At 43.9% G+C, this 27,257-nt stretch overlaps 1 protein-coding gene across 1 annotated transcript; it reads left to right on the top strand.

The window, feature by feature from the left end:
* The first annotated feature begins 531 nt into the window (after positions 1–531).
* LOC112229757 (phosphatidylinositol 4-kinase beta) lies at positions 532–26,418 on the top strand. Its single transcript, XM_024395775.2, has 12 exons — positions 532–775; positions 10,944–12,202; positions 20,740–20,967; positions 21,230–21,463; positions 21,580–21,689; positions 21,787–21,891; positions 22,166–22,289; positions 22,397–22,510; positions 22,769–22,920; positions 23,193–23,325; positions 23,559–23,679; positions 23,824–26,418. Exons 2-12 carry the CDS (start codon positions 10,958–10,960, stop codon positions 24,003–24,005), a joined length of 2,748 nt encoding a protein of 915 aa, XP_024251543.1. The 5' UTR covers positions 532–775; positions 10,944–10,957; the 3' UTR covers positions 24,006–26,418.
* Positions 26,419–27,257: the final 839 nt, after the last annotated feature.

The following is a 27,257-nucleotide window of genomic DNA, read 5'->3' as shown; positions in this document are numbered from 1 at the left end:
AGGACTGGTGTCTCTTCCCACATTGGCCACCGGGTGGCATACTATGCACAGACCAGTGGAGGCTGGTGGGAAGAGGTATAGGAGGACAGGCTTTTTGTAATGGCTGGAATTGAATTAGTGGAACTGAATCAAAAATGTGGTTTCCATATCTTTGAGGTGTTTGATACGGTTCCATTTATTCCAATCCAGCCATTACAATGAGCACATCCTCCCACCAGACTCCACTGCCACGGACATATGCAAATTAACGCAGTGAGTGCACAAGACAAATATCAAATCTTCCTGATACGCAGAGAGAAGTCACACAACTCATTTGGGAAGATTCCAAAGACTCGTGATTTTATTCTAGGTTGAGTCTTGGAGAAAGTTGTGACATAGCAAGTCGATATTCCAATGTTATTTATTTCCAACATTGGTTATTCTGAGATTTTCTTTTCAAATCACAGAATGTAAAGTAGAGACCATAAACCATCATTTGTGTTTATGTATGTATGACTTTGGTACTGAACAGATAGGACCAATGACGCATCAAACGTTGGTTTCATGCCAAGGGATGTGTTCGCTCAGATTCTCTGCCCATTGATGTGATAACGCTGGCGTCAACAGTTCTTTTAAATATTTTGAGGCGGATCCGTCAGCTGGAGGAAGGCATTTCTTTCGGAATTTGCGCAGCATTAGAATGAGATTCGAGCTGGGGAGCTAGAGTCGTTCCAAATGGAATTACAAATCAAATGGATTGATTGAGACCCTAAAATCTACATTGTTTGTCAAGAAGGTAAGTTTGTTTTAATGTATTTAATTTACTTACCCAACGTTAGTGTTTCAACAACTAATATTTGTTGCTCCAGCTGGTCTGTTTAGCAAAGAATGTTTTCTCTTCCTGGGCGACGCAGTAACGTTAGCGAGCAAATCAGTCAGAGAAGCAAGCCTTTATTTGCTCTTTTTGAGTTTAGCAATATGAATGGATTTGTCTCTTTTTTTAAAATTATTTTTTACGACGGGAGGTTGAAGCCAGTGATTTTGAAGAATCTAGCCTACTATTTATAGCATTCAGGATATTTTAAGTGGTAGCTAGTTAGCAGAAGTGCTGGGCTATGGGGGCGGCTAGCCTGGTTCTCTCACGCAGCTAGCTAACGTTAGTGCCAAAAAATCCGGATATTGTTGAACTGGCCTTCTGTGAACATTAGCCGAACAATGTATGTACGACGGAGACAGGACGCTAGTCATGCTCAGGTGTGCATTGGGCAGTGACGTGGATTTTGATTGTTTGATAGGTAACGTTAGCTACTTAGCTGCTGTGACTAATGACGATGGCGTTGTGGCACGCCTTGATAGCCAGTAAACCAGATTCTTGCCTAAGTTAAATCTCCATAGTAAATATATTATAGTTGATTGGTTTCGCCTATTCCTCTCTGGCTATAGCCAACAACTGACTTTAAAGCGTAACCAGTTAGCTATCATCTATGGACTTTAAACATTTTTTAAAATATATAATGCCGGTTTAGGAGTCGAACATAACGGATGGTTACCTTAGTGCACTGTTTTGAACTGCACGTGCCTCTTGACACTTTGCCCAGGACGAGACGTCACACCAGTCCATCCATTTAACGCTCGAGAATTGACCCCTCTATCAGTTTCATGGAGATGTCATCATTCCTCATAGTTAGGTAAATTGATTATTTGCCTGGTCATTTGTAACTGAATAATATAGAATAATGCACTTTGTTCCCTTGGTCATGTCCAAGCAAACTGATTCACTTTCAGGTGGTTTATTTTACAGTGCACCAAGCATTTGCAATACCAACCAGAGTATGTGAACGGAGCGTGCCCCAATTGACTGGAGCGCTGGGCAAGATTTCCAAAGCCTGGAGCGACGGCTCTCGCCCACTCCGATTTCGTTGCAGTAGCGCTCACTTCAGTGCATGCCCGGGTAGCATGCATTTGTAGTCTGCTTGTATACTTCTATAGCCCCTTGCTTATGTTACTCGTCATGGAGTTCACTAAATATTTTCATAAAGAAACTGATGAAACACACAGGTCCAAAATCAAGGTGACTTAAAAAGATAATGACCAAGATGGAGAGCAGTGATGTAGTGTCCACAACGAAACAATCATTGTCGGATCAGAAAATTCACATATCCCGAAAGCATGATGGTGTACTTGCTACTTGCACATGCTAAAATAAATAAATTAGGTGGGTAGATGCGTAAGAGTGTCATGGTATCAAAGTATTTATAAACAAACAATCAGACCTCTTAAAAGTTTACTTCCATTTTGTTATATTATCTATACATTTATTTTGGCCCAATAGCCATGGCATTTTCCCGCTTTCTGTTTTGATGAGGTTATTTTGCCTGAACAAAACGTGTATGTATAGCTCTCTCTTTCTCTGCTCACCTGGCAAGAATGTGGACAGGATATTCTCCGCTGCTGGCACCATCGCATGAGCCTGGCCTAACTTGTGTTTCAAAATAATTAATGCAACGACACTGTAGACAGCCTAATATGGCATTCTTCATTTAATTTGTATTTAATTCGAAGTCACAGCATATATGTACATTTTATAGACTAATAAGGATTTAATTAAACTAAATGTCCCTACCAGCCCAGTGTCGCACTCGCAAATGCTTCACAATGTATTTCTTTGTAGGCTATAGCCTTGAAGAAAATAGCCTAAATAATAATTAATTTTCGTTCCTTAGGCTTCCTGGCTCCTAACCAATTTAGTGTTTATATGCTTTTTAATACGACATGTAGCCTATTTGAAATGACTGCTTCTTACATTCACCCTTTCATATTTATTAAAATAATTTTCATTCAAATCATATAGTTTGGTTTCATTATTTCAAAACCAAATGGTATGTCCAGGTAGTCACACAACTAGATGGGTGTTGGTTAAATTGTGATTTCTTTTTTTTTTTAATGAATGGAGCGGCAGTTATTTTTTCTCCATTTGCTCTAGGAACGTTTTTTTTAGCGGAGTGGTGGAACGCTGGAGCGGTGTGTAAGTACTGCTCCATGAGCGATGAACGTGATTTTACTAGGCTAGACCTATATGGACAAGCTGCTTACTGGAGATGTATGTTGGAGGTTTTTTGTTGATTTATTGACGACACAACCACACATTCCCACTCTAAAATGGCATGTAATATCATTCAGTTTATTCAATGTAGGTCTTCTAATAGCCAGGGGATTTTCTTGGTGAAGTCCTAATGTGTGAGAGATCATGATTTGAACCGGTGCCAGATTACTCACTCCCCTGCTATAGCAGAGGAACTTTACCATCTGTGCAGTGATGTTTCAGAGCGCAAGCGAGACCTCAATCAGTGTTTTCTGCCTGGGTGTGCCAGTGTGCCACTACCTCATTAAATAATAAACAGAGACATGAGAGATGTAGGGCTTTGTGTGCTTGATATAACTGCCCTTCCTGTTATTTTGACTGTCCAGTGTCCACACTATATACATGAAAACAAATTAAAGATAGTAAATACAGGCTGAAATTCTATTTCTCCTACATTTGAGTAATTTAGCAGATCCTCTTATCCATAGCAACTTACTAAGTAGTGAGTGCATACGTTTTCATACGGGTCCCCCACGGGAATCGAGCCCACGACCCCGACATTGCAAGCACCATGCTCTACCAACTGAGCTACACAGGACCACCTGTCACACTCATTTTCACCTTCTCTAAATGCCTTAATTTGTGGCAGTGAAAATGCTCTATACATACAAGCTTTTGTATGTTACGGGGTCAGTGGAATGGTCGTTTTCCAACAAGTTTTTACATGCTGTTTAAGGGGTGATGAAATTCTGTCTTCAGCCAGTGTACAACTGTAGATTCCCGATAACTGAGGTTGGCATTCAGGAGGGAAGGACAGCAGATGGGCTCCTCCTGCTACATCGCTGGTTGGTCAGTCCAACTAGGTCAGATGTTTGTGTTTGGAGTGAGATTGGTAACAGTGAACATCCTGCATTTCACTCCAGCCTTTACCACCCAACCACAATAAAGGCCATTCAGGCTGGCACACTGACTATTTGTGCATAACACATTAAGGGGCTACATTAGATAGACTTGAAGGCCAAGTGGTCTACTGCCATGGTTTGGCCTACATTTACCTGCAAATATCTCCAGCCCAGTTGGCAGTTGTAATACTTTCCTTAAATGAGAAACAGAGGTGCCAGCATGAGTCCTCATAATTATCATGTGCAAATCTGCCTCAAACCTTTGGTCTGGTAAATAACTTTCTCACTGCCTCTGACATGCTCACACCCACACTTGTTGATGCTCTCTTCTTGTTGGAGGCTCTCTTGCCTGTACTGTATTTGACTTGCTCTGTGGCGCAGCAGACCAATTTCCTGCAGAGTGTAGCAGCTGTGTGGAGGAAGAAAGGAGGCAGACGCCCACTCTTACATCCTCCAAACCCCACATCTGGAAGCCATCATCCCCTACACTGCCTGGAGGAGCCGGCACGGGCTCCATTATTTCATAATGCTTGTTTAATCATGACCGTGTCGCATCTGTGCTGTATTATACAGTTGGCCGAGTGTGCAACCATTACAACCACAGAGCCTCGCATGGCCTTCACTTGTCGAAGTGCACTTTTTAAAATATATATATTTTTAATTGCTATGAAGAATTTCTGATGGTGTCAACTGGCACATCACTCATGAAATTGGAACATGAAGCACGTCCCACAAGAATGAGTCGTGTCCTAGGTTACAGCTTGTAAAGTCGGTTAAACATTTATCTTAACTATTAGGCAGGTCTATCCATATCTCTGAGCAATACATTTTTTTTTAAAGGGCTTTCTGTGCTGTAGTAACATTTGTGGGAATGTCATTGGAGGTCAATGTGTAATCTTATCAGTACCAAATCAGAGCTTTGGGCACGTGTCACTGTTAATTGATACTCTAGGCCTATAGGCATGGGAAAGTCAATCGCCATTGTGTGCTAATCTCAGATCGGCTTCTAAAACAACATTGGTTGGCTGAATTAATTAGGCTTGGCCTAGCTTATACCTTTTGACTCTAAAGCTGTAGTAATAAGAACAGGCTTAGGCTAATAGCACAATGTGTTCTTGGCACCTGAAATAAGTGTCAGAATATTGTATTGTGGTCTGTGCTTAATATGTAGGCTAAGTGTTAAAATGCAGGCATTGAGAGGGAGGTAGATTACTTGTGTTCTTTCAAAGTTGAGGCTGGAATGGCAATGTGTATGCCACAAACTGTTCAGCTTAGCTGTGGCGTATCAGTGCCCTCTGATTCTCTGAAACTGCAGGGACGGACGGGACCTTTGAACAGACATCGCTGGAGAGAACAACCTCTACACAACATTGTGTGTGTGGACACCCCTTCAAATGAGTAGATTTGGCTATTTCATCCACACCCGTTGCTGACTGACGTAAACAATTGAGGTCACAGCCATGCAATCTCCCTAGACAAAGATTTGCAATAGAATGGCCTTACTGAAGAGCTCAGTGACATTCAACGTGGCACTGTCATAGGATGCCACCTTTCCAACAAAAGGTTTGTCAAATTTCTGCCCTGCTAGAGCTGCCCCGGTCAACTGTAAGTGCTGTTATTGTGACATGGAAACGTCTAGGAGAAACAACGGCTCAGCCGCAAAGTGGTAGGCCACATAAGCTCACGGAACGGGACCACTGAGTGCTGAAGTGCGTAGTGCATAACAATTGATCTGTCCTCAGTTGCAACACTCACTATCGAGTTTCAAACTGCCTCTGGAAGCAACGTCAGCACAAGAACTGCTCGGCTGGAGCTTCATGAAATGGGTTTCCATGGCCGAGCAGGCACACACAAGCCTAAGATCAGCCTATACAATGCCAAGCGTGGTGTAAAGCTCACTGCCATTGGACTCTGGAGCAGTGTCAACTTGTTCTCTGAAGTGATGAATTTACACGTCACCATCTGGCAGTCGGACGGACTAATCTGGGTTTGGCGGATGCTTTGAGAACGCTACCTCCCCAACTGCATAGTGCCAACTGTAAACTTTGGTGGAGGAATAATGGTCTGGGTCTGTTTTTCATGATTTGGGCTAGGCCCCTTAGTTCCAGTGAAGGGAAATCTTAACGCTACAGCAGACAATGACATTCTAGTCAATTCTGTACTTCCAACTTTGTGGCAACAGTTTGGGGAAGGCCCTTTTCTTGTTTCAGCATAACAATGCCCCCGTATACAAAGGGAGGTCCATACAATGCTCCTGTGGCTGAATGCTGCGGGGACTTGCTTCCAATGTTCCAACATGTAGTGGAAAGTTTTCCCAGAAGAGTGGAAGCTGTAATAGCAGCAAAGGGGGATGACGTGGAAGCCATAGGTCCACTTTCAGTCAGTTATAAGTGTCAAACTTTGAAGGTACAGATAAAATAAGTGATTTATCATCTTTTTCACTGTTATTGGTCAGACCTGTGGTATAAATAGGTGACATTTGCACACAGTTTCCAGCCCCGTACTTGACTGCATGCTGAAACCTGTTGAATGACACGCATGCGGGTGATTCTCATTAAACCAGTTTTAACAATGGCAGTAGCAAATTCCGTTAGAATACCATTATGTATTTGCAACAAACCACTAATTCTGAAACTGATGCCTAGTTTATGGCACAGTGTCTTATTTTGAATACATTTGACATTTTTGACAGAATTGAGTACATTTCACCCCAAATTCTCATTATAGAAATATATCCATCCAAAAAGGCCTGGTTTTAGCCTCCATCGTTTAGCCCCCCCTTGAATTCATATTAAATACTACATAATAGTATTTTAAGGCAAAACCCTAGCTTTAGCAGAGATTTTATGAAAAGTGCCCATCTCCCTGTTTTCTGAAAATGACTAGCATTTTGTTCTCCTGACATTTCTATTTATGAATGATGGACACACAATGGATGTGAAATCTTGAGCTTACTTTCCCAGACATTTTGACTGGAAATGCTGTCATGGACACTGTCACATAAGTACCATCCTCTCCCCTTCAAGAAATGAGGTGAATCTGCCTGGTTGCGTAATGCTCTAATCCTTTCCGTTCCCCCAGGAATTGGAAAGGGCCTCAAGCACATCTGTGAGGCTTTTGATTCATTGGCTCAGACCCATTCTGGGGGAACTTGGCCGTGCAGCTGTGTAGAGTGCTGTTTGTCATGGATTTGGACTTGGTTATAGCATGAGTGTGATCACAGATGTCGGGTCACCTTGTGACCCAGTAGATCTTATGCTGATTGGAACTGCATGCTTTGTGAATTGATTTTGGTAAATGTACTGAACTAGATTGTATCAACAATGATCAAAAATATAAATGCAACATGCTACAATTTCAAAGATTTTACTGAGTTACAAATACATTCATTAGGCCCTGATCTATGGATGTCACATGACTGGGAATACAGATATGCATCTGTTGGTCACAGATACAGTGGGGCAAAAAAGTATTTAGTCAGCCACCAATTGTGCAAGTTCTCCCACTTAAAAAGATGAGTGGCCTGTAATTTTCATCATAGGTACACTTCAACTATGACAGACAAAATGAGAAAAAAAATTCCAGAAAATCGCATTGTAGGATTTTTAATGAATTTGTTTGCAAATGATGGTGGAAAATAAGTATTTGGTCACCTACAAACAAGCAAGATTTCTGGCTCTCACAGACCTATAACTTCTTCTTTAAAAGGCTCCTCTGTCCTCCACTCGTTACCTGTATTAATGGCACTTGTTATCAGTATAAAAGACACCTGTCCACAACCTCAAACAGTCAAACTCCAAACTCCACTATGGCCAAGACCAAAGAGCTGTCAAAGGACACCAAATTGTAGACCTGCACCAGGCTGGGAAGACTGAATCTGCAATAGGTAAGCAGCTTGGTTTGAAGAAATCAACTGTGGGAGCAATTATTAGGAAATGGAAGACATACAAGACCACTGATAATCTCCCTTGATCTGGGGCTCCACGCAAGATCTCACCCCGTGGGGTCAAAATGATCACAAGAACGGTGAGCAAAAATCCCAGAACCACACGGGGGGACCTAGTGAATGACCTGCAGAGAGCTGGGACCAAAGTAACAAAGCCTACCATCAGTAACACACTACACCGCCAGGGACTCATCCTGCAGTGCCAGATGTGTCCCCCTGCTTAAGCCAGTACATGTCCAGGCCCGTCTGAAGTTTCCTAGAGAGTATTTGGATGATCCAGATGAAGATTGGAAGAATGTCATATGGTCAGATGAAACCAAAATATAACTTTTTGGTAAAAACTAAACTCGTTGTGTTTGGAGGACAAAGAATGCTGAGTTGCATCCAAAGAACACCATACGTACTGTGAAGCATGGGGGTGGAAACATCATGCTTTGGGGCTGTTTTTCTGCAAAGGGATCAGGATGACTGATCCGTGTAAAGGAAAGAATGAATGGGGCCATGTATCGTGAGATTGCGTGAACCTCCTTCCATCAGCAAGGGCATTGAAGATGAAACGTGGCTGGGTCTTTCAGCATTACAATGATCCCAAACACACCACGCATGCAACGAAGGAGTGGCTTTGTAAGAAGCATTTCAAGGTCCTGGAGTTGCCTAGGCAGTCTCCAGATCTCAACCCCATAGAAAGTCTTTGGAGGGAGTTAAAAGTCCGTGTTGCCCAGCAACAGCCCCAAAACATCACTGCTTTAGAGGAGATCTGCATGGAAGAATGGGCCAAAATACCAGCAACCGTGTGAGCAAACCTTGTGAAGACTTACAGAAAACGTTTGACCTCTGTCATTGCCAACAAAGGGTATTTAACAAAGTATTGAGAAACTTTGGTTATTGACCAAATACTTACTTTCCACCATAATTTGCAAATAAATTCATTAATCATTTTTCTGATCCCGATTTTTATTTATTTATTTTATTTTATTTTTTTCCCTTCCCATTTTTTTTATTTATTTTTTCTCATTTTGTCTGTCACAGTTGAAGTGTACCTATGATGAAAAATTACAGGCCTCATCTTTTTAAGTGGGAGTACTTGTACATTTGGTGGCTGACTAAATACTTTTTTGCCCCACTGTACCTTAAAAGGTAGGGGAGTGGATCAGAACCAGTCAGTGCTTTGTATGCCCACCATTTGCCTCATGCGGCGCAACATCTCATTTGCATAGTTGATCAGGGTTTTGATTGTAGCTTGTGGAGTGTTGTCCCACTTCTCAATGGCTGTCTAAAGTTGCTGGATTTTGTCGGGAAGTGGAACACTGTTGTACACGTCTATCCAGAGCATCCAAAACATGCTCAATGGGTGACATGTCTGAGTATTTAGGCCATGAAAGAACTGGGACATTTTCGGGACATTTTCAGCTTCCAGGAATTGTGTACTGATCCTTGCAACATGGTGCCATGCGTTATCATGCTGAAACATGAGTTGATGGCGGCGGATGAATGGCACGACAATGGGCCGGAGGGTCTTAAAATGCAGTTGTGTTCGTGTAACCGATGTGAAATGGCTAGGTAGTTAGCGGTGGTGCACGCTAATAGTGTTTCAATCGGGTGATGTCACTCGCTCTGAGACCTGAAGTAGTTGTTCCCCTTGCTCTGCAAGGGCCGTGGCTTTTGTGGAGCGATGGCTAATGATGCTTCAAGGGTGTCAGTTGTTGAGGTGTGCAGAGGGTCCCTGGTTTGGGGACGGACGAAAGTTATACTGTCACATTCGTTATCCGTAGCTTATGCCTGCCCATACCATAACCCCACCGCCACCATGGGGCACTCGGTTCACAATGTTGACATCAGCAAACCGCTCGCCAACACAACGCCATCTGCCTGGTACAGTTCATCTGAGAGGCTCCAGAGTGGCACAGCTGTCTAAGGAACTGCGTCTCAGTGCAAGAGGTGTAACTACAGAACCTGGTTCGAATCCAGGCTGTATCACATCCGGCCGTGATTGGTAGTCACATAGGGTGGCGTACAATTGGCCCAGCTCCATCCAGGTTTGACTGGGGTAGGCCGTCATTGTAAATACGAATTTGTTCTTCACTGACTTGCCTAGTTAAATAAAACAAACAGTTGAAACCAGGATTCATCCGTGAAGAGCGCACTTCTCCAGCGTGCCAGTGGCTGTTGAAGGGGAAGTCTGTTATGATGACAAACTGTAGTCAGGTCAAGACCCTGGTGAGGATGACAAGTATGCAGATGAGTTTCCCTGATATGGTTTCTGACAGTTGGTTCAGGAATTCTTTGGTTGTGCAAAACCACGGGTTCATCACCTGTCTGGGTGGTTGGTCTCAGACAATCCCGCAGGTGAAGAAGCCGGATGTGGAGGTCCTGGGCTGGCGTGGTTACATGTGGTCTGCGGTTGTGAGGCCGGTTGGACATACTGCCAAATTCTCAAACTATGTTGGAGGCGGCTTAAGGTAGAGAAAGGAACATTAAATTATCTGGCATGCTGTTGGCAGGAATATCCAATGGCATGCTCCCTCAACTTGAGACATCTGTGGTGTTGTGTGACAAATTGCAAAAATATTTGGTGGCCTATTTATTGTCCCCAGTAAAAAGTGCCCCTGTGTAATAATTGTGCTGTTAATCAGCTTCTTGATATGCTATGCCTGTTAGGTGGCTGGATTACCTTGGCATAGGAGAAATGCTCACAAACAGAAATGTGAGAAATAAGCTTTTGTGCGTATTGAACATTTCTGGGATCTTTTGTTTCAGCTCGTGATAAAAGGGACCAACACTTTACATGTTGCATTTTTAAAATATTTTTGTTCAGTATACTTGGTCATGGAGAAAGGCACCCATCTTATATTCCAGATAATGAAGACTTTTCAAATGGCGAAAAACTGACTCGTTCAGTAAAATTATAAAATGTATGTATGACATCAAGAGCAAGCCCAAAGCATAACTTAACAAATCTATGTGATGTCATTTCCTCCCCCCCCTGTTTGTACACTGGTCTCTTGGTTCACTGACTCATCTCTCCTTCTTACAGATTTGACTGCCGCCATGGCTGACATGGAAGTGTCTCTCTCCCCTGCCCAGATCGAGGCACTTTACCTCAGCCCCTCGCTGTCCTCCACCTCCACATTTTCCTGCCCTTCCTCACCTGGATCCTCTTCTTCCTCGTTCTCCTGCTCAGACTGCTCCTCGGACTGCCCCAACCAGCACCAGTCGTCTTCCAGTCCCAGAAGCTCCAGCCCTAGTGGCTGCAGCAGCAGCGACAGCGATGGCATGCGGGGCTGCAGCCCTCCTCTGGACATCATATCTGAGGACGCTGTGGTGCTGGACCTGGTCATCAATCCCGAAGTGGCCTTGAAGGCTTGCCAGGAGGTCCTGCAGAAGGTCAAACTCCTGAAGGTTGAGGAAGAACCGGAGTTGTTGCAAAAGTGCAGCCCACAATGGCGGCTGCCCAAAGAGACCATATACATGGAGCCTTGCAACACGGGTTCCACTAAAGAGGAAGAACGATGTTATTCTCCTCAACAAATAACGCAGAAATGCCCTCTGTCACAACAGCCTTGTGACACAGGTTCGATTAAAGAGGAGGAAGAAGAAAAGCGTGACCCTCCCCGACAAATTACGCAGACATGCCCTCAGTCGCAACAACAGAATGGCGACCAGTCCTCTGCGGCGGCCAAGCAGTCCTTGCTTTTGCGGCTCTTTGAATCTAAGCTCTTCGACGTCTCCATGGCCATGTCCTACCTGTACAAGTCCAAAGAGCCCGGTGTCCAGGCCTACATTGGCAACCGCCTCTTCAGCTTCTCGGACGAAGACGTGGACTTCCACCTGCCCCAGCTGCTCAACATGTACGTCCACATGGACGAGGATATGGGCGACGCCATCCGACCCTATGTGGTGCACCGCTGCCGCCAGAGTATTGCCTTCTCCCTGCAGACGGCATGGCTGCTCGGCGCCTACTCCTCCGACATGCACATCTCTACCCAGCGCCACTCTCGCGGCACCAAGCTGCGCAAGCTAATCCTCTCAGATGAACTAAAGCCCCATGCAGTTTCTAAAGGTGTGGATGCCAGGCCTGGCCTGCGGGTCGGTGCCCGCATTCACCACCACCAGCGGCACACCATGAAGCCGTCCCTGGCCCCCGACAGCCAAATCATCCCTGCCGATGCCTACCTCTCGCCTTCCAAGCGGACACACCAGCGGTCCAAGTCAGACGCCACGCATTGCACGAGCCTGGGGACTAGCCTCAAGAGAACAGCCAGCAACCCCAAGGTGGAAAGCGGCTACGATGAGGTGAGTGCCTTAACATATTTTGCCATGCTGAGAGGGACGGGAGAGTGGTGTCAGTTGTTGAGTATAGAATGTCTTTATGTTTTGTTTTTAATCATGTATTTTAATAGTAGGCCTGTTGCATACATGTTCTCTCTTTTTATAGTCCCTATGTATGATAAAGCACAGTAAACCCTGTGTGGATTTTAGTTGAGGAATTTGAACCCCTACCCTGAATCCCAAGTTTTTCTCCATCTGTGTCAGTAGGAAGTAGTTGTCCTACATAACACTGTGGGAAACTTGGTTCAACCATTCTGGATTGTGCTGTGCCAACAATACTTTTATTATTCGCAGGTGCGGCCTCTTCCATATGGAAAAACTGTTCTGTCAAAATTGAACATTCTCTGGGAGCCCGGGATTATAAGTGTTGGACCTTGAGGAGCTGTATTCCAGATCTTTCATATGGTCTAGCCAGACTACCCTCAGCCTAACTAATAAAGGGGTTGGGGTTAGGTAGCATCTGTCCCACATCTCCAGAGTTACCTCCCTATTGTTTTGGGTGTGCAGTCTCCTCCCTCTCCATTTTGGCTGGACTTCTCAGCCAGATTGCTCTGCAGCTAGTGTCAGAGGTCAGAGTGAGGTTGAGGGTGGGTCCCTCTTGAATGGAGAGATGGTGAAAAAATGGGTCACTTTCTATCATTGCAGACATTGGATTGTTTTAGCAGATGCTTTTGTGAGCATGTTTGTGTGTTGGCAGGATTTGTCAGTGTTGACGAGTGATATAGTCCTTGTGGTAAATCGTATAAAAGCCATGCCTCTTGGTTGGAAGAGACTTTCAGACTAGTTTCCCTATGATTGCTTTGAGTGCACAGGGAAAGAATGATGGAGAGTTTGTGTGCTTCCCCTTGTCTGGCCTTTCTCTCAGTCTCACTGAAACCAGCACAGTCTGGCTTGCAGCCTTCTGCCAGTCCTCTCTCTCATCAGGGATCAGTTATTTTATGAGAAATAAAATGGGGTAGTTTTAGATGGGACAATGTCCTGAACCAGAGCAGAGTGATGGTCCCTCTCCCCTCTTTGATATATTTTACTGTCCTCACAGTTACACGCCTTAAAAAAATAAAAAATGATAGACTTTCTGGGCAAGTGGACTCCAAGACATCTTGCTGCGTTATGCATTATCTCGCTACTACCAATGTTTCCCCTCCCACCTCTGTTTTTTTGTCATCCTTTTTAATATCCTCTACCAATCCCTCTCTCAGCTAATATCCTCTTTCACTCTCCCTCTCTCTTTTCCTCCCCTCCCCACTTCTGCCTGCATCAAACCTCCCTGCTGACGTTGTGGCCAGTGATCCCTGTTTAATCTGTGTCAGTGCTGTGAAGAATCCTGTAGGGCACAATAACAATCCACAGAAGGCAACCAACAGCCCAAAGGAGTTCAAGGGCGCTTCATTTAATTGACTTTGCTCTTTAGGATTTATTAGCAAAGATGGGTAGAAACTGCTTCTCCAATAGAAATACCCGATCACCCTAGTAGGTGATGTCATGGCAACGTTAGCTAGCAAAGACCCAATGTGTTTCTGCACAGGACCTAACGGTCGTGCAAGCTGTCAAATCAAAGGCACTCCTTTTGATATAAAGTTGGTTTTGTTGGAAATAAAAACGTGTCACTTTCGAGGTTGTAGTAATTACAGTTTCTGCTACTTAAGCTCGGCTCGAATCTATGTTTTGGATTTTTTTTTTAAAATAACAAAGTTTATATTTGTCACTTTTCCCATTGACTTGCCAAACCCCGGTCTGGTCGGCAGAGTCTGCTTCGCAAGCGTTATGGGAAGTCTCACTGTTTGGGCCTCTGTTTAGAAACTAGTGATCACTAGTTGGATGGCAAGCAGTCCATTTTGCTTTGTAATAATACATACTGTACTGATAGTCCTTTTTGCTAAGGCTTCACTTGCCATCTTGTTAGTCCTGGTTATTTGCCTAAGAACTGACTAATTTTGTTTTGATCTTTTTACTTGGCCTCTGGCTGGATTGCAATAGTGAGGAAAAACCAAGAGGCACCAATGAAGTGAAGAGGAAGAAGAATGCTGTGAAATATGTCCACCATTTTGAGCCGCACTGTAATGTGAGTGGAACCGCCCCCACAGTGCAGGTTGGGTTGTGTGTTGCATAACGGCCCTTTTGTTTACAGTCTGGGCTCAGCTGTCAGTGCCCAGCATGCCTTCTCTGCCTCACTACTTCCCTCTTCCTGCCCCCTCATGTTGTCTTGGCAACAGCCACTGGGCTGGGGCACTGGTGGATTCAGATGGCTCCCTTTTTCCCCAGAGTGGGTTTCAATGTAAACACACTACCGGTCAAAAGTTTTAGAACACCTACTCATTCAAGGGTTTTCTTTATTTTTACTATTTTCTATATTGTAGAAATAATAGTGGAGACATCAACTATGAAATAACACACATGGAATCATGTAGTAACCAAAAAAGTGTTAAACAAATCAAAATGTATCTTTATATTTGAAATTCTTCAAATAGCCACCCTTTGCCTTGATGGCAGCTTTGCACACTTGGCATTCTCTCAACCAGCTTCACCTGAAATGCTTTTCCAACAGTCTTGAAGGAGTTCCCACATGCTGAGTCCTTGTTGGCTGCTTTTCTTTCACTCTACGGTCTGACTCATCCCAAACCATCTCAATTTGGTTGGGGAATTGTGGAGGACAGGTCATCTGATGCAGCACTCCGTCAATCTCCTTCTTGGTCAAATGGCCCTTACACTGCCTGGAGGTGTGTTGGGTCATTGTCCTGTTCAAAAACAAATGATAGTCCCACTAAGACCAAACTAGATGGGGATGGCGTATCGCTGCAGAATGCTATGGTAGACATTCTGGTTAAGTGTGCCTTGAATTCTAAATAAATCAGTGTCACCAGCAAAGCACCATCACACCACCACCTCCATGCTTCACTGTGGAAATACACATGCGGAGATCATCCGTTCACCCACACCGCGTCTCACAAAGACACCGGGTTTGGAACCAAAAATAAAAAACATTTGGTTTCTTGGCCCAAGCAAGTTTATTTTCCTTCTTGCTGTCCTTTTAGTAGTGGTTTCTTTGCAGCAATTTGACCATGAAGGCCTGCTTCACGCAGTCTCCTCTGAATTCTTGATGTGTCTGTTACTTGAACTCTGTGAAGCATTTATTTGGGCTGCAATTTCTTAGGCTGGTAAATCTAATGAACTTATCCTCTGCAGCAGAGGTAACTCTGGGTCTTCCTTTCCTGTGGCGGCCCTCATGAGAGCCAGTTTTATTATGGAGCTTGATGGTTTTTTTAAGAAACTTTCAAAGTTCTTGATCTGTATTGACTGACCTTAATTTCTTACAGTAATGATGGACTCGTTTCTCTTTGCTTATTTGAGCGGTTCTTGCCATAATATGAACTTGGTATTTTACCAAATAGGGCTATCTTCTGTGTAATTAACTTTTAGGGCCATCTTCCACAAATTTAACTTTTAATGAGGCACACCTGTTAATTGAAATGCATTCCAGGTGACATCCTCATGAAGCTGGTTGAGAGAATGGCAAGAGTGTGCAAAGCCGCCATCAGTGCAAAGGGTGGCTATTTGAAGAATCTCAAATATAAAATATATTTTAATTGGTTTAACACTTTAAAAAAAAAAAAAAAAAATTTTACTACATGATTCCATGTGTTAATTCCTAGTTTTGTCTTTGCTATTATTCTACAATGTAGAAAATAGTACAAATAAAAACCCTTGAATGAGTAGGTGTTCTAAAACCTTTGACTGGTTTTGTATGTGTTTATATAAATGTTTTACTTATCTGTTTCGGAACAAGTGTTAATGTCGAGCCCTGCATTGTTGACTTGGACATCAAGACATTCGGTGGAAGGCAAATGCCTCAACATTGATTTGACTGCTGTGAAATCAGTTGTAAGTCTTTAGACTGACTTCCTTATCAGACAGGCTAGTACAGAGGAGCTATCTGTTGTCTCCAGATTAGCTCCACCCTTAGAATACCGCGTTAAACACTGGGCAACGTGTTACAAAAATCACCTGGACTGCAGGTGCAAAGGACATGTGCTCTACTGCTGACGTATATGCACAGACAATGTATTTCTGCCACACCTTGTTGTGTTCTGCAGGTAACCCAAGCCTCGGGCTCTGTCTCCCTGTCGACTCTATCCCCAATGTAGTTGTCATCAGCAACATGTACTTTGGTTACATGTCTATTGGGGGCGCAGCTAATTGCTCATTTTGGCTAGACTCCTGAAATGCGTCACAAGATGGCGACACGAGTAGCTCAACCTATTTTTGTGTCCTTAAGCACCAAAAGTATAATCGGGCACACAGCCATGCAATCTCCATAGAGAAACATTGGCATTAGAATGGCCTTACTGAGTTCAGCGACTTTCAACATGGCACCGTCATAGGAGGCCACCTTTCCAACAAGTCAGTTGGTCAAATTTCTGCCCTGCTAGAGCTGATCAATTGTAAGCTCTGTTATTGTGAAGTAGAGATATCTAGGAGCAACAACGGGTGCGCCGCGAACAGAAGTGGTAGGCGCCACAAGCTCACAGAACAGAAGTGGTAGGCGCCACAAGCTCACAGAACAGAAGTGGCGGGTGCTGAAGTGCGTTCCAAACTGTATCTGGAAGCAACGTCAGCACAATAACTTTGTCGGGCGCTTCATAAAATGGGTTTCCATGGCAGAGCAGCCGCAAACAAGCCTAAGATCGCGATGCCAAGCGTCGGCTGGAGTGGTGTAAAGCTCATCGCCATTGGAAACGTGTTCACTGGAGTGATCCATTACACTTCACCTTTTTTTATTTAACTAGGCAAGTCAGTTAAGAACAAATTCTTATTTACAATAACCCGCTGTCCTCCGGTAGGCTGTCAACTGCCTTGTTCAGGGGCAACACAACAGATTTGTACCCTGTCAGCTCTGGGATTTGATCCAGCAACCTTTCGCTTACTGGCCCAACGCTCTAACCACTAGGCTACCCACCATCTGGCAGTCGGACGGACGAATCTGGGTTTGGCGGATGCCAGGTGAACACTACCTGCCCAAATGCATAGTGCCGACTGTAAAGTTTGGTGGTGGAATAATGGTCTGGGGCTGTTTTTCATGATTCAGGCTAGGCACCTTAGTTCTGGTGAAGGGAAATATTAACGCTACAGGATACAATGACATCCTAGACAATTCTGTGCTTCCAACTTTGTGGCAACAGTTTGGGGAAGGCTCTTTTCCTGTTTCATCATGTCAATGTTCCCATGCACAAAGTGAGGTTCATACAAAATTGTCAATCGGTGTGGAAGAAATTGACTGGCCTGCACAGAGCCCTGACCTCAACCCCATCGAACACCTTTGGGATGAATTAGAACGCTGACTGCAAGCCAGGCCTAATCTCGACTCTATGATAGAGCAGGTATCCACTCAACCTTTTCAAATCTATGAATTTCATTTAGGGAAGTATTACCCAGCCACTTTATTTGTTTGTAAAACAAATAATTTTACCTCGTTAAGCACTGGTCCAGAATCAGTTTAGTTATTTTTCTGTTTAGAACAGTTGATTGGTTTGAAAAGGGGAATCTGGTCCCAGGAACACTCAGGGACCCTTCCTCAACAGGACATCCTGTCCACTGGAAATAATGTTCAGGCAGTCTGTCGTTTGGTCATGATCTAGAAAAATACACATCTTCACAGGAAAGGCATTTTGACATTTGACTACAAAAGTAGAACGCAAAGGAAGCTGCTTGGTTTGCCTGTCAACACAAAAATACCAAGGAAATCCTATGAAATACGGGTTCCTCATTCTGGAAAATCAGTGCTTATGAATATGCCTAACTAGGGCTGTGGCGGTCATGAAATTGTCAGGCGGTAATAGTCATGCAAATGACTGCCGTTCTCACGGTAATTGACCTTTTTTAACATGTTTAGTGTGCCTTTTTGGGACATCTAGATTTTAGAAAGTCTAATACATTTTATATAGCCATCACAATAAAATCCATTATTTAGTTGTGATAGGCCTATAAACCTGGGAGTGTCTTAAAATTCAAAATGGGATGCAGCTCTGTATCTTGATTTGTAAGAGGGGGAGATCTAATCAATGGAAGATGGAATTAAAAGGGAAATGAGAAGGGTTACAACGACCAAAAGCCAACCGGTATGCTGCCATTTACGCTATAATCGGAGTGGAGTTAGCCTACATATAACTGTAGGACGGTGAATTTTATGGCTAGCCTCAATTAGCCTAGTTGGCTTGCTTCTCTTGGTTTGATGCAGTCAAGACAGGTACTGTGTAATCGGATGGGAGGATAAATAACTAGCAAGAAGTTAAGGGGTTGCGGTCTCTACCTCCTGTGCCTCTAGGCTCATAGTGCTCCGAGCCTCCCGTGTCTTACTCACATGTTCTCACACACACACACACACACCGACAGACCGAACTTTCTCCACTCACTAACAGCCTACAGTTTCTGTCTCTATGGCTCCGGTTGAATAAAGTAGCAAAACAATTGTCTTTTCTGCTGCTTCCCTCACTCTGCTCGAACCAGTTGTCTTTTCGGGAAGATGTTTTAAAAATATGCATATTGGGTCTGGTCCATTTCGGGAACGGGAACTTTAACTCCAGTCACTATTTGTCCTCATCATTTAGATTATTGCAAATTCAATCATGATGTGATTAGAGGGACAATAGAGTGCTGAGTTCCGGGCCATTAGCAAGTTTGGTAGGCAATCCATCAGTGCCATTCATTTGTGCAGTTTTGGATTGGGATTACCATTCCCAACTGTCATGGAATTTAACTGCGGTCATGAACCGTGACTGCCGGTGTGTCAGTAATACAGCCCAAGGCCTAACCCATGTATGTCAACAGCACCTTTTAAGGATCTTTTTCAATGTCCACACCAACTAAAAAAATGTATGCATTGGGCATGATTTCTCTGTAGGATACTAATATGGACATTGGCATGTAGTTCAATGGTCTCTAACCCCTTGCGTTTTCGCTCTATAATCGGATAACTTGCGTCATGTTTTTTTAAATACTCCTGGGATTTTTGGAATCGGGAGACTCTGCTAAATGTAAAGACACCTGGAGTAACCTGTACTAAATGAAAGATTGGTCACATGCAGATGTTAATGCAAGTGTAGCGAAATGCTTATGCGTCTAGTTCCAACAGTGCAGTAATATCTAACAAATTCACAATGACTACCTTCTATACACACACACATGTAAAGAGATGATTAAGAGTATGTACATATATGGATGAGCAATGGCCGTAGGCAAGATGCAGTAGATGGTATAAAATACAGTATATACATATGAGATGAGTAATGTAGGGTATGTAAACATTTATTAAAGTGGTATTTAAAGTGACTAGTGATACTTTTTAAATTTAAGTAATCTTATTAAAGTGGTAAGAGATTTGAGTCTATGTTGGCAGCAGCCACTCTGTTAGTGATGGCTGTTTAACAGTCTGATGGCCTTGAGATAGAAGCTGTTTTTCAGACTCTCGGTCCCAGCTTTGATGCACCTGTACTGACCTCGCCTTCTGGTGGATAGCGGGGTGAACAGGCAGTGGCTCGTGTGGTTGTTGTCCTTGATCCTGTGTCACATGCAATGTTGTAAAATGTGTAAACATTGTGTGTCATGGTAGTCCTAAGCCACAATCATGCCACTGGCAGTAGTTCATGTTGCAAAAATTGTCCTACCTGGTATTAAAGGTAGACTCAGCGGTATAACGTAGATGCAGAAAGTAAACCGCATTGTGGGTGAATTTCCGCAACAACGAGGAGAAGCGCGAGGCTCAACTTCTTCGTTGTTTTGGTCACCTGGCTACCATGCTGTAGCAGTGCGACTGTGTGAGGCAAAGTCTTGTATCTCGCTCGTCTCAATATCTGCAGTGCTGCTCGTGGCAACAAATGTAATTGAGTCTACCTTTTTTCTTTCTTGAGTGTTAAGTATTTTAACAATGTTAACCGTCCCATATGTTAGCCTACTTGGATCTTGATTCATTGTTTCCATTAAAAACAAATTAAAAGTGTTTTTAAATGGTAACATCTCAATCATAAGGTTATCTAATTTCAAAGTAGCCTTAATGGTGGACTGTAGAATAAATAACTTCCTCTGTCGTTTTACCTAATTATAATGGTATTGAATATTGCTCATACTTTAGATATGAATATTGGACACCATAAGTTGATTAAACATCTCCAAGGCCCAAGGTATCTGGGTGTCGCTCAACTCTATCATTTTAACTATTGTGGTACTGCAATGGTTTGACATAATTTATTTGCTTCCTTCTCCCTGTGCCCATGCATTCTTAGTCTTATACCTCCCTTGGTTCTCTTCTGATTCCGCTCCTAAAACATCCTCCATTCAATTCCCATCATACCCATCTTCCTTTCTCAGCCTTTTAATTTGTTTTTGTAGTCATTCAAGAAAGGACCTGAAAGTTGTGCCACTTGTTATTTGCTGTAACTCATTGTACATTTCTTCAGAACACAAAAAGACATCGGTCTTGATCGAGATTCTAACTCTCCTCCTCTCTGTAGCCGCTGCGCCTGACGCCGCAGAGGGAGTTCATCAAGTCTCTGATAAGCATCGGAAAGCAGCTGGCCACACTGCCCACCAAGGAGCAGAAGACCTGGCAGCTCATCTCAGAGCTGTCACAGCTCAACCACAAGCTGCCCGCCCGCGTCTGGCTGCCCACTGCAGCCTTCGACCACCACGTGGTGCGCATGCCCCACACACAGGCCGTGGTGCTCAACTCCAAAGACAAGGTGAGGCGACTTGTTGTAATATATATGTATGAGGTAAACGCATACTACAGGCTCCAAAAACAAGGTGACCAGAAGACCTAGTAGTTTGACACATTAGTTTTTGTTATTATTCATTTCCTGAGGAGCTTTGAGTGTAAATGGAGTGGGCCCCAATGCTCTTTGTCAATGGAACTTCCTGCTTAAATGTGTCTTAGAAAAATAGGTCTAGAACTCCAGTCCCTAAGTATGCCTTCTGACCTCTTCTTTCTCCCCTTCCTCTCAGGCCCCATACATCATCTACGTGGAGGTGCTGGAGTGCGAGAGGTTCGAGACATCCGGCATTCCCCTGCGCATCCCAGAGACGCGCATCCGCAGTGCCCGCTCTGCGGACAACCTCCTCCCGGAGTGCATTGGCATCACAGCCGAGCAGCGCGCCGTCAGCTTCTCCACTGTGCCCAACTACGACAACGACGACGAGGCCTGGTCCGTGGATGACATTGGCGAGCTGGAAGTGGAGGTACCGTGTGGCACAATGTGACTTCTTCAAGTAACATTTTGATGACTAGGCTGTAAGGGAAGGAGGGAGTGAATCAGATTTGAATGTACTTTAACCCTGGGGTCCTATGGTTCCAGCTCCCAGAAGGCCACACCAGTAGCAGTGACAACATTTCCCAGTTCTCTGTGGACAGCATCACCAGCACGGAGAGCAAGGAGCCTGTCTTCATTGCCGCCGGCGACATCAGGTATAGTGTCACTGTCAGCCAGAATTTCTCTGCTAGCTTGTTTCTCTTTAAGACATTCTTGTTATAGTTTTACAACCACATGTTTCTTTTGTCTTAGGCGACGTCTGTCAGAGAACCTGGCCCACACCCCCACAACGTTCCGGAAAGATCCAGAGGACCCGTCCGCTGTGGCGCTCAAGGAGCCCTGGAAGGAGAAAGTCAGGTGGGTGATTAGTACATAGAAATTGAATTACTAGAAGATACAGAAAATTGGTGGGCATACACAATCCCCCACTGAGGATGCATGTCTATCCCACTTTTTTATTTAACCTTAATTTAACTAGGCAAGTCACTTAAAACATTCTTATTTACAATGACGGCCTATCCTGGACGACACTGGGCCAATTGTGCACCTCCCTTAGTTCAGCGAAGAACAATGCATTGTCAAGTCATTTGCTGTGTCCTTACTATTTCCTTCCTCTCTCTCCATCCCTCAGGCGGATAAGGGAGGGCTCCCCTTACGGTCACCTGCCAAACTGGCGGCTGCTGTCAGTCATCGTGAAGTGTGGGGACGACCTGAGGCAAGAGCTACTGGCCTTCCAGGTGCTCAGCCAGCTACAGGTACTTGACTCTCCACAGTAGAGTCCCATTCCACAGAAAAGTCCTCTGTGGTAGTATTATTAGTGTTCACTCACTAATTCGCTCCACTTCTCCTCTATCCTCTCCAGTCCATCTGGGAGCAGGAGCGCGTCCCCCTGTGGATCAAGCCCTATAAGATCCTGGTGATGTCATCAGACAGCGGGATGATTGAGCCTGTGCTGAACGCTGTGTCTCTGCACCAGGTGAGCAGAGAAAATGAAATGGACCCAATTGGGCACTTGATCTCATGACAAAGTTGCCTAACAATAACTTCAGGCTGAGTTGTTTAGCTTTGTAGTCCAGTTCCTCTTGGGATGACAGATTTTGGTAATATTAGTAATGGTTTGATCACACACTGGAATTTCGTGTCGGTTGCTAATGGAATGCCGTGTCGGTAGCTTTTTCTAATGGACTACGGTGTCTGTTGCTATTTTATGCCAAATGCTGTCTCTGTGCTCCAGGTGAGGAAGCAGAGCCAGCTGTCTCTGCTGGATTACTTCCTGCAGGAGCATGGCAGTTACACCAACGAGGCCTTCCTCACCGCCCGGCGCAACTTTGTGCAGAGCTGCGCCGGCTACAGTCTCATCTGCTACCTGCTGCAGGTTAAAGACAGGTGGGCAGCCCTCCCTTCTCACCCCTCTTCAGTTTCACTAGTTATATTACTCATGTTCAATTTCCCCTCTTCCTTTGTCTTTGAGCCTGTTTGGCTGTGTTTACACAGGCTGCACAATTCTGATCTTTTTCCAATAATTAGGCAGAAGTGTCAGAATTGGGCTGCCTGTGTAAACTGTTTTTGTGGTCTGATCTCAACTACCACATCCCACCCTCTCCTGTATTCCTAAACTGTTTATTCAGTCCCCCTATCCCTTATCTCCATTTTTCCAGACACAATGGAAACATCCTCCTAGACTCGGAGGGCCACATCATCCACATTGACTTTGGCTTCATCCTGTCCAGCTCTCCCAGGAACCTGGGCTTTGAGACCTCTGCTTTTAAGCTCACCAGTGAATTTGTGGATGTGAGTCAAATAAATCCTACTTGCATGCAAAATTGCATTGTCATATAAAAGTGTAAACTGGAAAACACTGGAATTGATCATACAACTAGCTCCCTAACAATCTGCGTAAATACATCTGTCACTGTTCGAAGACGCTATTGGCGACAATGAGTTTGCTGGTTAGCTGCAGTAGCCTGCATAACCTGTTGGTTTTGTATGTGTAAAGACTAACCTCTTGTCTGTGGTTGTCTCAGGTGATGGGAGGCCTGGATGGAGACATGTTCAACTACTACAAGGTGCTGATGCTCCAGGGCCTGATAGCTGCTCGCAAACACATGGAGAAAGTGGTCCAAATAGTGGAGATCATGCAGCAAGGTACTGTTAGCTAAAACCATGTATTAGCATGAGCAGTGTGTTGTGTTGGTTTTCCATAAACATGATCTATCTTTTTCTGTGGTCTTGGTATTGCAACTCCTCTGACTACCTCTCCCTGGGTCCCCCCCCACCCCACCCCACCAGGCTCTCACCTGCCCTGCTTCCATGGCTCCAGCACCATCCGCCACCTGAAGGAGCGTTTCCACATGAGCCTGACGGAGGAGCAGCTACAGGTGCTGGTGGAGCAGATGGTGGATGGCTCCATGCGCTCCATCACCACCAAGCTTTACGACGGCTTCCAGTACTTCACCAACGGCATCATGTGAACAGTTCCACACCAAACTCTACCACATGGGACAACCACATGTGCGAGCAAGCGAACATGCATATAAAGATGGTGGTAACCTGTGCATATGGACTCACGCATGTGTGCTTGCCATAGCAGCACATTTAGGAAAATGGACTCTTGTATAGACAAGTGCAACAAGGTCCTGTTTGCGAACTATGTATGTTCTTTGTCTTAGACGGACCTCTGTTTTCCCCCTCCTTGTTTTGGCCTTGTGGAGGGGGGAGTCCGCACCTTCTCTCCCTCTTGTCCTCCTATCCATAGGACTTTTAGCGCATTGACTGTTCTAAAACGAGGCATAACGCACAGTTCAAATCACACACACGAAAAGGATTAAGTATCAATATCGGAGGAGGTACTTCATTGAAAGGTGGGAGGGGCAACACTGGAGAGGGAGTGGTCTATATTCAGAGGAGCCAAGAAGACTTTTATCAGAATGGATGGAAGACGAATAACTGTGGACCAATTGTGCAAGAGCGTCACAAAGCAGTGTATATTGACTTATTTTTGTTCTTAGAGAGCAAAATGGACTTTGAGAAGCCACTGTGTAACGACAAAGAAAGCACAAGACATATCATTTGCGGAGGTTTTCTAATGGACATTTTCTTTGTTCTCTGAAAATTCCTATGGTTATCAAGAATGAGCCAGCCCGAAGAGAGGGGGGAAAAAGGACTTAAAAACCATTGGTGTATGAGTGTTATCTGTCAGGGAAAACAACTCCTTAATCCAAGGTTTAATACATTTTGAACAATGTTTAAACTGGAAAGTTGTGAACTAGGACCAACTCCTCTCTTATTAGGGGTCCAAGCATATGCAGCAAAGCTGCTGGTTGTATGTGTTTTTGTTCCCATCCTTGATAACAGGTGCAGTTTCATTTCAATCTGGGTTTTGGACAACTGAGGCTCGTTCAGTAGAGCACATCTGTAACACATTTAGTGTTATAGATAGAAATACCATGAAATAGAAAGTTCTTTATCTCAGTTCTCCATGGACTCTTGTCCTTACTGAATAAGCATCACAGACTATCAGGAAAGGGCAGAATGTTTTACCATTTAATATGCCGACTGTGTTATACCAACATGCATCATGTAGAACTTTGCTTTGCTTGTTTCACTCTTTAAACCACCATACTTGAAGGAACGCTAGCATAGTGATGAGCCTCATGCACTTGAGTTATGTTGAACCAAAATGGCTACCTGTGGTTAAATTTATGCAAACGCTCAACATTGATGTTCCACTAATCTCTAACGAAATGTGATTATTAATGCATTATTGTTGTATGGTTTGTTAACTTAGGTTGCATATTTAAAGAATGCTCAACACTTTCCTCTCTGGTTGGCTCAGATGCATTCCTGTGAATAACTCGGGCCAATCTAGAGCGAGGGTTGTCCTTGAGCAGATTATGTAAATAATGGGAGTGATTTCTCATTCCTGTCCGTTTGTCTTGGTCTGTTTTATTTCTCCTTTTGTTTTGAACAGTATGAGCTCACAATCACAAGTCAACTTCCTTTATGTGACTTTTTTTTTTCCGTTGCAGTCTCAAACACACATGTATTGAAGAGAGTGGTTTCAAGAGCTACATGCTATAACTTATATTACCTGCTCATGTCTCATGTTTGAAAGCTGAGTCGTTGGTGGGGGAGCTTTTGTGTGTAGCAAAAGTGACAACTTTTCTCTCATGCAGTCATTCCTGTGAGAGAACCGATGCCTTGACGTACGAGAGGTACAACTTTTATCAATGCAACAGTTGGGACAAGGGCATGCAGGTCATGTACCCAGGAAGTGCTTTTATCAGAAGTTTAACACTCCCGCTTACTCTTCTCTAAACACTACTACTGCATTGCTTTTCCCTTCATTAATTCCAACCCTAACCTTATTCTATAAAGTGCATTTTATCTTTGCTGGAGCGGGTGCTGTCTGTCAAACCTTTTGTGTTGATTTTGATGTCTCCCCATTTGAGAAGCAGAATTTTGTCCTTGTCCAGTGTCACACCAGGTACATGCTTGTCCATTCAGATGACACTGAGGCCAAGGGCTAAATTCAGTGCAGAACGATGTTCAGACTGCTCCAGATAGAAATGTATTGTATAGATCACTTGTTTTCAAATAGAAAGTGATGTCTTCCTTCTAAGTTCTGAACATTGCCCTCCTGAAAGAGACATGGGTTTTATACAGAATTGGTCCACACCAAGCAAAGCATTTTTTCCAGTAATTAACTATGGTTGATATGGAGTGCCTTTGTCCTTGATACTAAAGACATTTAGAATGTACAGGGAAGCAATTGTCCACTTTACATTGTATCAAAACACAACACTTAAGCTTCCTGATTGTTTAACTTCATTTGTGGTTGAGACTAAATGCATGACTCATTCAATAAATCAAATTGTTTTTTAACGTGTGATAATTACATAATCAGACTAGTAATTTGTGTTGCAGTAGGTTTCTAGTTTCCCAATTAAATGACATTCCACTCTGCACATTTATCCAAAATTCAAATGAGAGAAACACTGAGTATACTAAACATTAGGAACACCTTTAATATTGCGTTGCCCTCACAACAGCCTCAATTTGTCAGGGCATGGACCCTACAAGGTGTCGAAAGCGTTCCACAGGGATGCTGGCTCCAATGCTTCCCACAGTTATATCAAGTTGGCTGGGTGTCTTTGGACCATTCTTGATCCACACGGGGACTGTTAGTGAGAAAAACCCAGCAGCATTGCAGTTGACACTCAAACCGGTGCGTCTGTCCCCTACCATAACCCATTCAAAGGTACTTTTCATGCCCAATCACACACAATGTCTTAAAGCTTCTTTAACCTGTCTTCTCCCCTTCGTCTACTGATTGAAGTGGATTTAACAAGTGACCGCAAAGGGTGATAGGATTCATCTGGTCATGAAAAGGTGTTAATGCCTTTCTTGGTCTCCCATCCAAAGATGGAAACGAAAGAGGGGCAGAGAAGAAGTTGAGGTTTTTCAATAAAACATTTTTTATAAAAGGGTCAAGGAGTCAAAGTAGCTGGCTGCTTTTGAGAGAACGAGTGGGACAAACTTACACGAACGGGTTCAAGTGGACAAGGAACAGGAGGACCTCAAAAGGAAGAAACCAAAAACAAAGCCAGAAAGGGCTACAAGAGCAGAAGCTAAAACAAGAAAAACCGCAATGGTCCTGCAACAAGTGGAAGTGTTTGTATGCATGTGATTAACTTCCATTTTAGTGTCCAGTTCCACTGTAC

This window comes from Oncorhynchus tshawytscha, linkage group LG31 (genome assembly GCF_018296145.1).
Source record: "Oncorhynchus tshawytscha isolate Ot180627B linkage group LG31, Otsh_v2.0, whole genome shotgun sequence".
Classification (NCBI taxonomy): domain Eukaryota; kingdom Metazoa; phylum Chordata; class Actinopteri; order Salmoniformes; family Salmonidae; genus Oncorhynchus; species Oncorhynchus tshawytscha.
Note: the sequence above shows the minus strand (reverse complement) of the source record. Positions and strands in the feature narration are given on the sequence as shown.